The 17,085-nt window shown below is 42.3% G+C and overlaps 1 protein-coding gene across 16 annotated transcripts in view; it reads left to right on the top strand.

The window, feature by feature from the left end:
- The window catches only part of TIAM1 (TIAM Rac1 associated GEF 1), a 449,049-nt gene that overhangs the window by 351,218 nt on the left and 80,746 nt on the right, over positions 1 to 17,085 (top strand). For all 16 annotated transcript variants that reach the window (XM_035283120.3, XM_035283112.3, XM_035283121.3 and 13 more), the window contains 2 exons: positions 4,412 to 4,516; positions 14,435 to 14,516. In XM_035283120.3, the coding sequence (XP_035139011.3) occupies positions 4,412 to 4,516; positions 14,435 to 14,516 (187 nt within the window). The remainder of the gene's footprint in view (positions 1 to 4,411; positions 4,517 to 14,434; positions 14,517 to 17,085) is intronic.

Below are 17,085 nucleotides of genomic sequence, written 5' to 3'. Positions count from 1 at the left end.
TGTCAGCTATGGCTTTGGATATGCTAATAACCATTGGCATTTAAAGCAATGAAAGGTTACTTTGAAGGGGAGGGAAGTGTCTTTAGAAATTCTACAATAGCACTTTGTGTGTGTGTATGTGTATTCGTATTTCCGTCTGCAGTGACTGCATGTTTGTATTTCTGTATACAGTAATTGCATGTTTATATGTCTCCTAGCAGTTTGACTGACATGGAAGAATATGAAGAGAAATAGAAGAACAAAACATAATGGATTAGGAGATCTCAGGCAGTAAATTCTCAGACATGTTATCTATTTTAATTGGTGCAAACTGTTTACTGAAAATATCTACATTGTGTTTTGCTGTTTCATCCTTTGAAATAGAGTAAGATGCTAATTTAAAAAATTACTCCAACTAAACTAAAAATTGTTGTACCATAATACTTACGGTATAATTTGTGGCTGCGTTGCCTCAAAATGAATCAAATGCTAAGTAACTTCAGTACATGTACATTGGAAAACAAATTTATACCATTTAAATTTTTTCCTAACTAAATTTTCCTTGAATGTTACACAAGTCTGAAGTTGCTTTTGAATTTTCACTTGAATGTTTTATGTCTAAAGCAAGGCCACACATTTAGAATTACTATGTTTAAATATTCATTAACATTTGAAATTCTTTCGCACAAAGACGTATTGTGAACGCGGTTAGTTGTGTGACTTGCTTTCATACTAAGAGATATCTCAGGAGTATAAAATTCTTCTTGATAGTTTTGATGATCTAATTTAATTAATTAGTTAGGATTTTCTTTTTATGTTAGATCAGCCATGATTAACAAGGGCTCGTAATTCAGAAACTTACCAAAATAATCCAATGTCCTGTTTTAACTATTTACTGACCAGAACAAGGGTTGTTAGGTTACAGCTAAGACCATTGTGATTTTTATGTTTGCTGCTTGTGCTGATTTTTATTTTTGAAAGTTATCAAGACATTATTGTAACTTAAAGAAGTTGAAAAATATGGGTGGTGGCAAGAATCTTTTTTTCCTTTTACGTATTTATTTACTCTTTTGAGACAGGGTCTCACTCTGTCCCCCAGGGTGAAGTACAGTGGCACAGTCATGATTCACTGCAGCCTTGACCTCCCAGGCTCAAGCAATATCCTCCCGCCTCAACTTCCCAAGTAGCTGGGACTACAGGTGTACCCCACCATGCCTGGCTAATTTTCGTATTTTTGATAGAGATAGGGTTTCACCATGTTACCCAGGCTGGTCTCAAACTCCTGGCTCAAGCTGCTCACCCGCATTGGCCTCCCAAAGTGATGGGATTACAGGCATGAGCCACCGTGTCCAGCGAAGAATGATTCTTTTTACCATTGCTATATTTATTGTTCTTTAGTTCTCTGCAATGCATTATGCAGTTTAGGTGAGGTGCCTTGACATTCTCTGCATGTATTTATAAATGTTTACAGCACCGTAGCATTTGGGGGATGATGGAGCTCCCCATAGTCCACGCCAGGACTTCCTGGACTGTCTCTCACATTAAGGTTTCAGGAACCAGAGTCTTCTTAGGTGAGGTTGCTATTTTGGTCTGATTTCTGGAAGACAGTCTGTTTCAGTGGCAGTCTCATTAAGGAGTGTCCACAAAGTATTTATTAATGATGATGATAAGGTTTCCAAGCGGATTTGTTCCTGTTACTAAGAACCCATGAAATTTCATTTCTTTCCCTTCCGCCTCAGTCGGAAACAGATGGTGAACCAAAATGTTTGCTTCTAATTAAAGATTTCAGTGAGGACCCAGGTAGGGGGAAAGCATTTGCAGCTTCGAGCTCTCTCAGGAAAACTTTTCTTGCTCATTGCATCGCCTTAATACTAGCATTTTGTTATTTGTCTTGATGATTCTCCGATAGTAAGTAACACACTTTAAAAGTCCCTGTATTATGTTTCCCTGGGCTTTCGCATCCACCCTTATTGTCTTTGACATTGACAATCATGAGTCTGTTGGACCTTGAGCTTCTGGTCTCGGATATAGGCAGTGAAAGGACAAAAGCCAGGTGCGCGGGGACGTGTTTGGTGAATGGCATCTGTGTCCAGCACAGCAGGCTGTAAACTATCCTGTTACTCTGGAGAGGAGAAAGGTTGGGGTTCCCAAGAATCGCTGGTGGAAAACTTTATCCTTCTGCTCTGTGTTCAAAGTGAGCTCGTTTCCACTTTCTGGAAATGTGCTTTTGCAAGAATGCAAGTTGCCTGTCCTGCATGTATGTATGTATGTATTATTTATTTTATTTTATTTTTTTTGGAGACAGCGTCTCACTCTGTCGCCCAGGCTGGAGTGCAGTGGTACAATCTCGGCTCACGGCAACCTCCGCCTCCCAGGTTGAGGCATTTCTCTGCCTCAGCCTCCCGAGTAGCTGGGATTACAGGCACCCACCACCATGCCCGGCTAATTTTTGTATTTTTAGTAGAGAATGGGTTTCTCCATCTTTGCCAGGCTGATATTTAACTCCTGACCTCATGATTTACCTGCCTCAGCCTCCCAAAGTGCTGGGATTATAGGCGTGAGCCATGGTGCCCGGCCTGCACGTATGTATATATTAAGATGCTAATCCACTGCTGCCTCACCTCCTACATCTACATAGCTCTCACCTGCAGCTGCAGACGCTCCTGAAGACTGCATTTAGATTGTATTAATTTCTGTATTCTCAGTGCTACGCATGGTGTCTGGCGTATCTAAGAGTTTCTTAGATGTAACTTAATATATATTACTGGAATAGTCATTGGAATGCTGTTGGTTTGGCTTTAGAAATTTTTTTTGAGGGTGGGGTAAGTAGAAAGAGTACGGAACCAATTAAAAATTAATTTTATTTATTTTGAAGGAATTCTCACCTGCATGGCCTTGAATGTGAAGAGGTTTTATATTTCTTTTGTGAAAAATTTCCAGTTTATATAAAAGTAGGAAACAATGTAATACATTCTCATATATCCGTCACCTAGAATCTGTAATGATCAAATTCAGTTTTACCTATTCACTTGCTCATTCGCACCCCCAACTTACTTATTTTGGAAGCAAATTCCAGACATGATATCATTTCTGTCTGTTAGCACTTTAGGATCTATCTCTAAAAGATAAGCACGCTTTAAAAAATCGCTTGTTTTAAACATTTTCTGTCTAGCAATGTATTTTCATGTTGCTATGTAACTTTCGAAGACCATTTTCCTTTTTCCCTGGATCCTCTTGACGTCTGCTGAGAATGATTTATAAAACCATGTGGCTATTAGTACTTATTCCTCAAAATTAATTCAAGGATTACTTTTTAGACAGAAAAAAAAAATCTATTGTCCCATCCTGGACCAAAGGAGAAGCCTTGGACATTTCAATTTTAGAAGTGTTTTCGTTGAGCAAGTCATTCAGTGTGTTCCCATCGTTGGACACATGCCTATTAGCACTGCCCCCAGAGGGAGTCTCACTTGGGGAGTATATAAATAAGACTGAAATCCAGAAGCCTTGTCTTCACACTGACTCGCTTGCAAATGAACTGTTAACAACTGTCCCACTGTCCCCATGAGGTTGAAAAAACGGCTTTGCCCAGGCACAGCATTTTTCTCTCGTAAACCCAGTCTTTTCTTGCCTTTCTTGTTACTCTATGCTTGAATCGCCTATGTATGAAGTTATGTTAAGTACCTTTTGGATCTGATGTGAAAATTGACCATTGTTAGAGAGAGTACAGTGAATCAAATAAGTGAAGATGGACTCAGTTGTTTCTGTTGAATCCTAAGATATCCTTGGAATGTTACCAACGTGTTCAGTGAAAAAAAATCAATTGTCCCATCCTGGACCAAAGGAGAAGCCTTGGAAATTTCAATTTTAGAAGTGTTTTCGTTGAGCAAGCCATTCAGTGTGTTTCCATCGTTGGACACATGCCTATTAGCACTGTCCCCAGAGGGAGTCTCTGGGACTTTATTTTAAAAGTTTGTGTTCACGATGTGAACGTTTTAAGAAGTGTAGAAACCTTATACCCCCTTTTAGTATCAGATCTCTATTGAGCTGGGCATGGTGGCTCACGCCTGTAATCCCAGGACTTTGGGAGGCCGAGCATGTAAATCACCGGAGGTCAGGAGTTCGAGACCAACCCGCTCAACATGGTGAAACCCTGTCTCCACCAAAAATACAAAAATCAGCTGGTCGTGGTGGTGGGTGCCTGTAATCCTAGCTACTGGGAGGCCGAGGCAGGAGAATCACTTGAACCCAGGAGGCGGAGGTTGCAGTGAGCCAAGATTGCACTACTGCACTCCACGTTGGGTGACAAGAGCAAAACCCCATCTCAAAAAAAAATCTCTGTGGGTCGTGGGAATACTTAATATGTTGGTGGAGAGCTAATTATGCCTATTTACTACTGAACAGGCATTTCTTCCTTTTATTTTTTTCGTCCCAGACACATCAACTGGATCATTCTGCTCATTACCTACGCCTGAAATTTTTAATAGAAAACAAAATGCAGCACTATGTCCCACAGCCTGAGGAAGACGTCTACGAGCTGGTAATGTCAATGACTGCATCCAAACACATTTTGTGGGAGATTATTTTCAAATTAGACGTGTTCTTGTGTTAATTGTAGTTGGTGGAGTGGAACAAGTTCGAAAATAAATGAGCTTCAGTCAGAACGCTTACGTTGGTGGGGATGGCCTTAGTTAGCTCAGTATTTCCAGAGTGGAATGCCACCTTTGTTTATGCAAAAGCAGCGCGATGCTATCATGAAAAATCAAAATCTGGAACTATCTCTTCCATAGAATTTTAGTCATTATTATAATACTAGCTTCCCTTACACTGACAATCTTCTACTTGATTTTATTTTAGTATTTTATTTTGTTGTTCAGAGACAGAATCTCATCTGACACCCAGGCTGGAGTACAGTGGGATGATCATAGCTCACTGCAACCTTAAACTACTGGGCTTAAGTGATTCTCCTGTGCCAGCCTCCTGAGTAACTGGAACCGCGCAGGTGTGCGTCACTGTGGCTGACGAACTTTTATTTTTTATTTTTATTTTTGTAGAGACAGGATCTTCCTTTGTTGCCCAGGCTGGTCTTGAACTCATGGGCTCAAGTGATCCTCCCACCTCAGCCTCCCAAAGTGCTGGAATTACAGGCATGAGTCATTGCACACAGCTAGTCTTTTATTTAAAGTTGGTGACTTAAAGATCAGCTGGCTGTGGTTATGGAAAACAGTGCTAATTCTAATTTTCTGTGACATCCGTAGACATGTTGACACTGCTGGGTCAAATCTTGTTGGGTGAAAAAAGCTACCATCTACTTCCTGGTCTTTTAGAACTGTATATATATAGCTTCTCGGGGACATTTATGTATATTTGAGATTGAACATACTTATGGGACTTGGGTTCTGAATCAGACCTGCTTACTAATCATATGGAACTGGCCAAGAAAAAAAAAAAACATGAGAGGTTAATACCTAATTTCTAGGATTTTACAAAGATTAGCGATAATACGCTTACTTGGTAAATTACAATGGTTATTATTGCAATGAGCCAGTGAGACGCTCTTTGCTCTTTAGCAGAGTGGTGCATCGTCAGTCCAGCAAAGAAACATGTTGGGAGTGAGGCGCCTCTATTTTGGAGTTCCTTATGCTCTCTCTGTACTTAGTCATTCCTCTGGGGGCTCTGACTGCTTGCCACGGATGTGTGAATAACAGTGACTTCAGAGTTTCACCACAGAAAGCGGAACTGAACATTTAAACCCGAGTATTATTCTCTTTTTGGAAAAGGGAAGCGTGATTTAAAAATGAGTAGGAAAGTGTGTTTTCAGTCAACTTTATTGAGGCATACTTTGCATTTAATAAGACCCTTGCCAACTTTAAGGACGAAATCCAATGAGTTTTCAGAAATGTATACAGTCTTGTTTCCACTGCTACAGTCATGCTTTGGAACATTTCTGTTATCCTAAAAAGTTACCTCGTGCCCCTTTAAGGGCTTTTAAGGAAACACAAGAGAGGGCGTGCTGTTGTAACACTCTTAGCATGTTATGCAATACAAGATGATCAAAATAATGAGCCCTTTTTCAACTATCACTTAAATCAGTAACTGTTCTGTGTTCAGTGTATTTAACAGAGAGGGCTGACGTATTCTTTCTCTGGCCCGGGGAAAAGGCCCATCTTGGTGCTGTATGAGTAGAGGAAAGAAAACCCTTTTATCTTACTTAAAAAGGAAGTGCTTTCCTGCTAACACTGGAAGAGATATTAGATTACACCTTTTGCATCTTGGGGTTGATGAGTATTTTGCATCCTGAATTGTAGGGATCATACCTAATCAGTTTCCATGTTCCTCATATTTTACACGTAAGTGGTGTAGGGACTTCAGGCATAGCTTTTGAAATTATTTGGACTTTTTTTTTTTGAGCTAGAGTCTTGCTCTTTCGCCTGGCTGGAATGCAGTGGTGCGATCTCAGCTCACTGCAACCTCCGCCTCCCAGGTTTAAGCAATTCTCCTGCCTCAGCCTCTCAAGTAGCTGGGACTACAGACATGTGCCACCATGCCTGGCTAATTTTTGTGCTTTTAGTTAGAGATGGAGTTTCACCATGTTGACCTGGATGGTCTTGATCTCTTGACCTTGTGGTCCACCCTCCTCTGTCTCCCATAGTGCTGGAATTACAGACGTGAGCCACTGCGCCTGGCCACTCGTTCATTGTTTTTGGCCTTGGCCATTGTGTGGTCTCCTCCAACACAGGACACTAAGGTGTGCCAAGCTTAGTCTGTTTGGATCTACAGTTTTTGTATGCATACAGCTATATATGTATTTTGAAAGCATCTAAAGTACAGAGAGACCATGGTATTATTTCTTGGCCTGTTGCAAAAGGTCTCCAGGCCATAGATCTCTAAGGATGCAAATGCCACAGTCTTGCAATACCTCTATTTTGACCAAGGTTCTTAACTGTTTTGTCCTTTTTCTTGGTAGCCTGGGGGAGCCTCCAGACCCCTTCTCAGAATGATATTTTCAGTTGCATAAAATAGAATACATAGACTTACCTGTGCCCTAAATATATTGAAATAGTTCTCAAAAATATTTTTAAAATTATAGATAATATATGTTCTTATTTATTAGCTCATTAAATTATAAGACTTAATAGCTAGACGTAGACCTAATAGCCAGACCGTTAAATTACAAGACCTAGCAGTAGGTGTAATAGCTACCACTGTTCTGAAGTAGCAGTGAGCATAAATAATATTTTGAGGCATGAACAGCAGCTGAAACATGATATGAAAATAACTGTGCTTTACTTTTTTTTTTTTTTTTTTTTGAGACGGAGTTTCTCTCTTGTTACCCAGGCTGGAGTGCAATGGCGCGATCTCGGCTCACCACAACCTCCGCCTCCTGGGTTCAGGCAATTCTCCTGCCTCAGCCTCCCGAGTAGCTGGGACTACAGGCACGCGCCACCATGCCCAGCTAATTTTTTGTATTTTTAGTAGAGACGGGGTTTCACTATGTTGACCAGGATGGCCTCGATCTCTTGACCTCGTGATCTACCCGCCTCGGCCTCCCAAAGTGCTGGGATTGCAGGCTTGAGCCACCGTGCCCGGCCGTAAACTGTGCTTTCTATTTGTGACGGAGTCACAGGCACTGCTACCATTATTACATTTGTTGCCTACATTCATTTATGATAAAAGGAAATGCTGATTTTTCAGTTTAAGGTTTGTAAATATCAAGATATCACTGTTTTTCATCATCCACATTCACAGACCACTTAAACTGGATTCATGGATTCCTGGTTTTGAATCTGCGTTAGGCCATTAAGCTAGGCGTAGTGTCGTTCTGAGACAGGGGTTTCTGAACAGGGTTCCTGGATGCTTTTTGAGAGTCTGCAGGTATTCAGTGTCTCGTCCCTTACTGAATAAGCATCAGACCACACACAGTTAATTGGTTTCCCTAGCTCCCCTCCATTTTGATTTTGATGGACATGGGAAGCTTTCAAGTGTTGCAAGCCAGTTCCTTAGAAATGACTCATTCGTGTACGACTCTCCCAAAATATCTTACTCTATGCCATTGTTTTGTCAGTCTTTCGTGGTAAGACCAATAGTTATTAGCAAAAGTATGTGCTATATTTTTTTAAAGATCTTTTTGGAGGGTCTAGTGTGTTTATTTTGGCGGTCAGGGGATTCTCTTGCTTGTGCATAATCAGGAATAGTTAGCCACTGATTTCCCTGCTTTGCTGGTTGTGTTTTTAATATAAGTGGCACCTGTTTGGCTGCTTTTTCACGATGACTTGTTTGTTGGTTCCAGTCCACGGCACCATTGATTGTAGTCTGTGGAAGCTCTTTTCAAAAACCCACACTAAATGCATTTCTGAAAAGTGACAGGTAGAAATAAAGTTTGCAGAAACACTGGGTAATTTATTCACTCATCCAGCAAATATTTTTTATTTTATTTTTTTGAAATACAGTCTCATTCTGTCGCCTAGGCTGGAGTGCAGTGGCACGATCTTGGCTCACTGTAGCCTCTGTCTCCTGGGTTCAAACGATTCTCCTCCTGCAGCCTCCCAAATAGCTGGGATTAAAGGTGCCCATCTCCACACCCAGCTATCATCTAGCAAAGACTTACTTAGCAATTGTATGCCTGACACTATTCTAGCTGTTCTAGGCACTGGGGATACACCAAAACAATTCTGCTCCTGGTGGAACCTGTATTCAAGTTTGCAGAAAGAGATAAAAATACATGCGAATGTGTGACATGTCAGGAAATGTTCAAAGCCTGGAAAGGCAAGAGGCTTGGGCAAGTAGAGAGAGGGAGATGGCGCAACTGCAGCAGGTCTTACTGCTTTTTAATTTTATTTTGTTTTGGGGTTTTTGTTTAAGATGTGATGTTGGAACAAGGAGGTGCATGAAGTGAGGGAGTAGACTCATAGAGATATTTTGCAGACAGGTGTTTGGCTGGCCAGGCACGGCGGCTCACGCCTGTAATCCCAAAATCCCAGTACTTTGGGAGGCCGAGGCAGACAGATCCCGTGAGGTCAGGTGTTCAAGACCAGCCTGGCCAACATGGTGAAACCCCTTCTCTACTAAACATGCAAAAATCAGCCAGGCGTGGTGACACATACCTGCAGTTCCAGATACTCTGGAAGCTGAGGCAGGAGAATCACTTGAACTCAGGAGGTGGAGGTTGCAGGGAGCCGAGATCACACCACTGCACCCCAGCCTGGGCGGCCAAGCGAGAATCTGTCTCAGAAAATGAAAAAATGTGTTCTAGGCTGAGACAACAAAGCTGGCTAAGGCCCAGGCAGCTGGAGGGTGTCTGTGGTGGATGGTGGCTTAACAGGTTTGTGAGGAGGATGGGTGGGGAGGGCGCTAAACGGGGGATCCAAGAGATGAGATGAGGGGAGGAGGGAAAAAGGATAGGCCATGTAGATTTTAAGTGCCATAGGAAACCCCAGAGAGAAAGGGCATTGTTTGACATCTGTTTTGAAAGGCTCACTGTGGCAGGTGAGTGGCCCACAGGGTATGAGAAGATGAGCAGGCAGGGGCCATAAGGCGGGCTATAGGGAGCCACTGTCACGCAAGAACCCGATGGTGGCTCAGACCAAGCCATCCAAAGGAGACAGAGAAGGAAATGATCATGATGTTGTGAGAACCCAAGAGCCTAGGTAAGCAAAGCAATTTGTTACTTAAAATCTGATGATCTTATCCAGTTTTTGAAAATGGAAAGTTGCAACATTATCACTTTAATAAAAGAAAGGGAATATGTGAGATATTTCATTGTTAAATGCATTTATGTATAAAACTACTGAATTTCAAAATTTCTAGTTCCAAATATTGTGGTTGCATTTTTATATTTTAAAGGACAAATCCTTCTTGAAGTTTTATCTAGTTTATTTTAAACCTGGCTTTAGTGTAACCAGTGGGGCCTGTCTGTATGGTACCGAATTATTGTCTGAGACCAGCAGAAGACAGCGACAGTCACACTATTCCATAGAAAACTAGGAAAAAGTATTATGAGAAAACAGGAAAGATTATGCGCAAAGCTCTATTCCCACCAGATCCTGTGGAAATGATTAGAACACACAGTTATATACTGCCACCTGCAGGAAGAGTTTGGCTCTTAAAGTTTTAAAAACTAATGCTCCTACTAAGTTAAAGTGAATATATTTGATAACATTTCATTGAGCATTCTGTGGTGTTATGATATATATTGTAAACCTTATTGAATTTAATAATTTACTATTTAGAGTTTGGGTGGCTATTTTCTGAATGAAAAAGTAGTATAACTGATTTCTTCTTCTTCTTTTTTTTTTTTTTTTTTTGAGACAGAGTCTCACTCTGTTGCCCAGGCTGGAGTGCAGTGGTGCAATCTTGATTCACTACAACCTCCATCTCCCTGGTTCAAGCAATTCCCCTGCCACAGCCTTCCAAGTAGCTGGGATTACAGGCACATGCCACCAAGACCAGCTTTTTTTTTTTTTTTTTTTTTGTATTTTTAGTAGAGACAAGGTTTCACTTGTTGGCCAGACTGGTCTCGAACTCCTGACCTCAGGAAATCGGCCCACCTTGGCCTCCCAAAGTGCTGGCATTACAGACATCAGCCAGCGTGCCAGGCCAGCTGATTTATTCTAATTTGTAAATTTATTGTATGAAACATTTCTAAAGTATGACACCAAAACCATATCCAGTTATGCCCTTGACTTACTGCGTTTGGTGGAAGTTGCATTAAATTAAGGTGTTTAAGAGGACCCAAGCTGTCCTGTCTTCATTCCTGTCCCCCACATTCCTTGGCATTCTCCTACAGCAGACTATTTTTTCAGGCTCCTGAGTCGCAAGTATTATGCTGACCTCTCAAATGCCCCAAGCAAATAAGAGAAGAAACTGGCCTCTCTTTTCTACCTGCCTGAATAAAATTGATTCTGGACAAATGGCTGAGTGGTCAGAGCTGCGGGCAAGTTGAGATAACCATCAAGACTTCTCTTTAGTGCTAACGGCCACATTTTGTGTTATTGACCTTGGCTCAAAATTGCTTTTCATTTCAAGATGGAGTCATAATTTAAAAATTCTGCATGGGCATTTGACACATCTATTTGTTTTTAGATTTTTATTATAAATTTTGGATTTGAACCTTTGACTGACCTAAGAGGGTAGGTTCCCTTTGCTTTCATATCCTGTGTTCCAGTGAGTGCTGGTCTGGGAGACATTGTAGTATAGTGGAAAGAACTTTGGCTCTAAAGCCAGTGAGACCTGGGTTCAAATCCCAGCTATGCGTGTACTGGTTTTCTGAACTCAGAAAAGCACTTTCTCTTCAGCCTCTTGCCTGTATTTGTAAAATGGAGATCATGGTTGTCTTAATGGAGTTAGTGTAAGAGGCATGGCGCATGCTCAGAACTCCTTAAGTTATCATCTTGATGATAGATCTTGACATATAAAAATGAATTCTCGTTTAAACAACAATGTTTCTGATGTGTGAATGCTGCATCATTCTTATCTTGGCTTTGTACAGAAGTTCTTTTTCCAGGCTTTTTTGTTTAAAAAAAGTTTTTAAATAATTTTAACTTTTATTTAGATTCAAGGGTCACACGTGCAGGTTTGTGTGACTCAGGTCACATTCATACCTGAGTATATTGCATGATGCTGCGGTTTGGGGTACTACTGGTCTGATCGCCTAGGTGGTAAGCCTAGTACCCAGCAGTTAGTTTTACAGCCCTTGTCCCCCTCCCTCCTTCCCCTTCTAGCTGTCCCCAGTGTCTGTTGTTGCCATTTTTATGGCACAACTCTGTTTGTGAGTGTTATCAGCACTCACTGTTTAGCCCGCAGTTATAAGTGTGAAGGTAGGGTCCAGGCGCGGTGGCTCACGTCTATAATTCCAGCACTTTGGGAGACCGAAGTGGACAGAGCACGAGGTCAAGAGATTGAGCCCATCCTGACCAACATGGTGAAACCCCATCTCTACTAAAAACATAAAAATTAGCTGGGCATGGTGGCAGGTGCCTGTAGTCCCAGCTACTCGGGAGGCTGAGGCAGGAGAATTGCTTGAACCCGGGAGGCGGAGGTAGCACTGAGCCAACATTGTGCCATTGCACTCCAGCATGGTGACGGAACAAGACTCTCAAAAAAAAAAAAAAAAGTGAAAAGGTATTTGGTTTTCTGTTCCTGTGTTAATTCACATAGGATAATGGCCTCCAGCTGCATCCATGCTGTTGCAAAGGACATGATTTTGTTCTTTTTTATGGCTAAACAGTATTCCGCGATATGCACCACATTTTCTTTACCCAATCCACCCTGGATGGGCATTGAAGTTGATTCTACATCTTTACTATTGTCAGTAGTGCTGCAGTGAACATACATGCACATGTCTGTTTGGTGGAATTATTTGTTTTCTTTTGGATATATACTAAGTAATGGAATTGCTGAGTCAAGTGATAGTTCTGCTGTAAGTTCTCTGAGAAATCTCCAAACTGCTTTCCACAGTGGCTGAACTGATTTACATTCCCAACACAGTGGATAAGCGTTCCCTTCTCCGCCCGGTGTGGTGGCTCACACCTGTAATCCCAGCACTTTGAGAGGCTGAGGTGGGTGGATCATTTGAGGTCAGAGTTTGAGACCAGCTTGTCCAACATGGTGAATCCCCATCTCTACTAAAAATACAAAAAAAAAAAAAAAAAATTTAACCTAGTGTGGTGGCACACCCTTGTAATCCCAGCTACTCGGGAGGCTGAGGCAGGAGAATTGCTTGAACCCGGGTGACAAAGGTTGCAGTGAGCTGAGATCACACCACTGCACTCCAGCCTGGGCAACAGAGTGAGACTCCATCTCAAAAAAAAAAAAAAAAAAAAAAAAAAAAAGAAAAGCATTCCCTTCTCTCTGCAGCCTCTCCAGCATCTGTTGTTTTTTTTGGCTTTTAAATAATAGCCGTTCTGACTGGTATGAGATGGTATCTCATTGTGGTTTTGATTTACATTTCTCTGATGATTAGTGATGTGTACGTTTTTTTCATATATTTATTGGCCACATTTATGTCTTCTCTTGAGAATTGTCCGCTCATGTCTTTTGCACGTTTTTTGATGGGATTATTCATTTTTGGTTGATTTAAGTTCCTTATAGATTCTGGATACTACATCTTTGTCAGATGCATAGTCTGCAAATATTTTCTCCCATACTGTAGGTTGTCTGTTTATTGATAGTTTCTTTTTCTGTGCAGTAGCTATTTAGTTTAATTAGGTCCCACTTTTCTTTTCTTTTCTTTTTTTTTTTTTTTTTCCCGAGATGGAGTTTCACTCGTTACCCAGGCTGGATGGCACGATCTCGGCTCACCGCAACCTCGGCCTCCTGGGTTCAGGCAATTCTCCTGCCTCAGCCTCCTGAGTAGCTGGAATTACAGGCATGCACCACCATGCCCTGCTAATTTTTTGTATTTTTAGTAGAGACGGGGTTTCACGATGTTGACCAGGATGGTCTCGATCTCTTGACCTCATGATCCACCCGTCTTGGCCTCCCACAGTGCTGGGATTACAGGCTTGAGCCACCGCGCCCCAGGTTCCACTTTTCAATTTTCGTTTTTGTTGCAATTGCTTTTGAGGACTTAGTCATAAAATATTTCCTTTCTTGGGTTTTTAGAGTGCTGATTAATTTGTGTACTTCAGTTTTCTATCTAATTTCGATACAGTTCAGTGGCTAAAAAAAGAATATCCTCCTTTGTGTAATTTGTTTCTGTTTCAATGCTATGTTTGTCTCTACTTATTTGTGCTACCATGAACTTTTTGGAATAGAAGCACAGAGGTGTATCTTATTTTCATGAATTCCATGCCAAGATCTTTAGAACCTCTTCCTGATTTTAATAGACTTTTTTCTCCCCACAACTAGAGATTTCCATTACTGTAGTATTATTTTTCAGGTCTATGATAGACTTTGGGTAGGAAGAGACAGAATTATGTGGAGGAATTATTTAGAAACTAAACTGTGGCTATGCTTGAGGATGACAGTTTTAAGTTTGTTTGTTTGTTTGTTTGTTTATTTATTTGAGACAGAGTCTTGCTCTGTAGCCCAGGCTGCAGTGCAGTGGCGAGATGTCAGCTCACTGCAACCTCTGCCTCCTAGGTTCAAGTGATCCTCCAGCCTCAGCCTCTCAGGTAGCTGAGATTATAGGCATACGCCACCATGCCCAACTTATTTTTGTACTTTTAGTAGAGATGGAGTTTCACCATGTAGGCCAGGCTGGTCTCAAACTCCTGACCTTGTGATCTGCCCTCCTCGGCCTCCCAAAGTGCTGGGATTACAGGCATGAGCCACTGCGCCCAGCCAAGTTTTTACTTGGACTTTTTACTCTTAATGAGTTCCATTTAATGAAAAGATGGTAAAGTGCAAATTCACATCATAAGTGTCAATTGTGAAAAAATAGATTTATGAAATGATGACCATTCTTAAAAGTTAGTGATAATGAAATTCTAATTAGATTCCTCTTTGTAACTTTCAGCTATACAAAGAAATTGAAATCTGTCCAAAAGTCACTCAGAGCATCCACATTGAGAAGTCAGATACAGCTGCTGATACTTACGGTAAGTTTATTTTTCTTTGTGTTTAAAGTATTTTTTTTTTTTTGAGACGGAGTTTCGCTCTTGTTATCCAGGGTGGAGTGCAATGGTGCGATCTCGGCTCACTGTAACCTCCGCCTCCTGGGTTCAGGCAATTCTCCTGCCTCAGCCTCCTGAGTAACTGGGATTACAGGTGCCTGCCATCATACCTGGCTAATTTTTGTATCTTTAGTAGAGACAGGGTTTTACCATATTAGCCAGGCTGGTCTCAAACTCCTGACCTTGTGATCTGCCCACCTCAGCCTCCCAAAGTGCTGTGATTACAGGTGTGAACTACTGCGCATGGCAGGAATTATTCTTTTACACCCTTCTCCCAAAAACAGACATTATCTTCCCTTCCCACACAAATAATGTTAAAGGAACTTACCTTGGTATTGTGTTTTTGAGTAGAGGTCCCCAAGACCCTGCCTAGGTTTGCTGATTCACTAGGAAGACCCTCAGAGCTCAGCATCTGGTCATACTCACCACTATGATTTTTTTTTTCTAGCAAAATGATACCAAAGCAGCTTCGTTGTCTGGGGTAAATACCCAAGATTCATTGTCTCATGCCAAGGGAATTGATGACGCAGACACACAAGAAGTGGGTTTAGGAGTGGAGGTTTAATAGGCAACAAAAAAAAAAAGAGAAAGGCGACTAGCTCTCTCCCTTGCAGAGAGAGGGATGCCCAAGTGGGTCTTCTGGCCCTCAGCAGAGTGCACTAGATTTTATAGCCAGGCTTGAGGAGGCAGTGTCTGATTTACATAGGGCGCACCGATTGTTTGGACCAGGTGTGCTGTCTACATAGCACGTGAAGCTGGCTGTCCCATCCTAATCTTTATTATGCAAATGGAGTCTTTGCCTGGCCATGGCCATGTTGCCTGCTCCTGACTGTACTGGCAAAGAGAAGAGAGGATGGAGTCGCCATTTTGAATGTGCTTAGTCCCAGCTAGCCGGTTCCTATTGGCACGACTGCCGCCATTCACCTGTGTAAGCTTCCAGCTTGCTTGTCTATGTCTGCAGCTCGATTTTACAGGCTGCTTTTTGATAGGAAAGAAAATTCTTTGGGGGCTGCTTTTTATTAAAGGAAAAGCCTTACTGAGGACTTTCTTTTCCTACTATCTGCCTAAATTATTTCATCTTAACTCCTCTGTGAATCAGCAAAGGGAAAAGGCGCATGGAGCAAAGTCTAGGGGACACCATGTGTGAGTTTCAGCGAGGCCTGTTTCAGCAGAGTCACAGAGAATGAGGATAACTCCCCCAGCACCAAGTTGTGACAACACTTGGGAAATGCTCCCTCATAGTGTTCTCCAAGCAGGGGATGAGAGGGGAGACCCCCTCCCTACTTCCCGCTTCCCAGCCTCTGCCTCCTCCCTCCACTCTGGTTGGGAAGGAGGGTGAAAACAAAAGAAATAAAATACCAAAGAGCTTGAATCTGTGGTCAGGCGACTTGCTGACGCCACTGACAAGGCCATAAAGAGGCCCGAGGACTGGGAAAATGACTCGCTTTTCGGTTCCCAGAGTCTCTGCTGTCCATAAGCCTTGAAGGAGTTGCAAAGAATGTTATCACTACCAGCCGGACCCCAGCCCTGGGTCACATCCTCCACGTTTGCATGACCCAGATCCCCTCCTAGAAATACGTCCATCAGCTAATAATTGACTGCCTTTGTCTTGTCTCTGTAAGCCCCCTCCCCTGCCTGTTCCCACTCTCGCTGATATGAACTAGCAAATCAGTGAAGCCAAAGGTTGTGAGGTCAAATGTCCAGCCAATGGACAATAATACAGTTTCACCTCTGCTCCCCTTTTAGAGTTGTAAGCCCTCAAAAAAGGAAAGGAGCTGCTTCTTGGAGAGCTCAGTGGTCAAGGCATTAGCCTCCCGCAGCTCCCAGCCAAATAAAAAGCCACTTCCTTTCTCGGTTTGGTGTTTGAGAGGTTTGTTCCCCACCGATCCTGCTACTGTAGGGAAGGTGGTTAGAAACTCAGTGCCCCGGGCTTTTCTGGGGATGCTGGTTCCTTAGGCACCCACTGCCTAGAACACACCAAAATTCCAGAGTCCCAGGAGGAAAGTAGGCATTCACCATAAGTGCCATTGTTTGTACACACGGTTTAGGCGCTGTGAGCCACTGAGGGTGCTGGGAACCCTTCCAAAATCCAAGTTCTCAGGATGCCAGCCAAGGTCCAAATTTGTAAGCAGGTCTTTCGAAGAATAGCAGTCAGGCCTGTTGTGTTAACGCTTTCCTATGCGGTTGTCTACATTCTGGCAGAGTTAAATATATACTCCTTTCCATATGTTTAAGACCAGTCTTCTTTACTTAGCATTACCCTGTATGGCTTGAATAGTAACAGAGTTGGTGCCTGAGTAAATTAAGTGGGGAAAATCCATACTGTGCTATATCAGTCAGGCGCAGCGAGGTTAGCTGAGGTAACAGACAGCCACCAAAGCCTGGTGGCTCAAAACAGTGAAATTAATTTCTCACGTTCACCACACATCCCTTGTGGGTTGGCTGGGACTCCATACGTCGTCCTCCTTCTACACCCAGTCCTGGAGCAGCTGCC

Source organism: Callithrix jacchus, chromosome 21 (genome assembly GCF_049354715.1).
Source record: "Callithrix jacchus isolate 240 chromosome 21, calJac240_pri, whole genome shotgun sequence".
NCBI classification, from domain to species: domain Eukaryota; kingdom Metazoa; phylum Chordata; class Mammalia; order Primates; family Cebidae; genus Callithrix; species Callithrix jacchus.
This window is presented reverse-complemented; position numbering and strand designations above follow the sequence as displayed.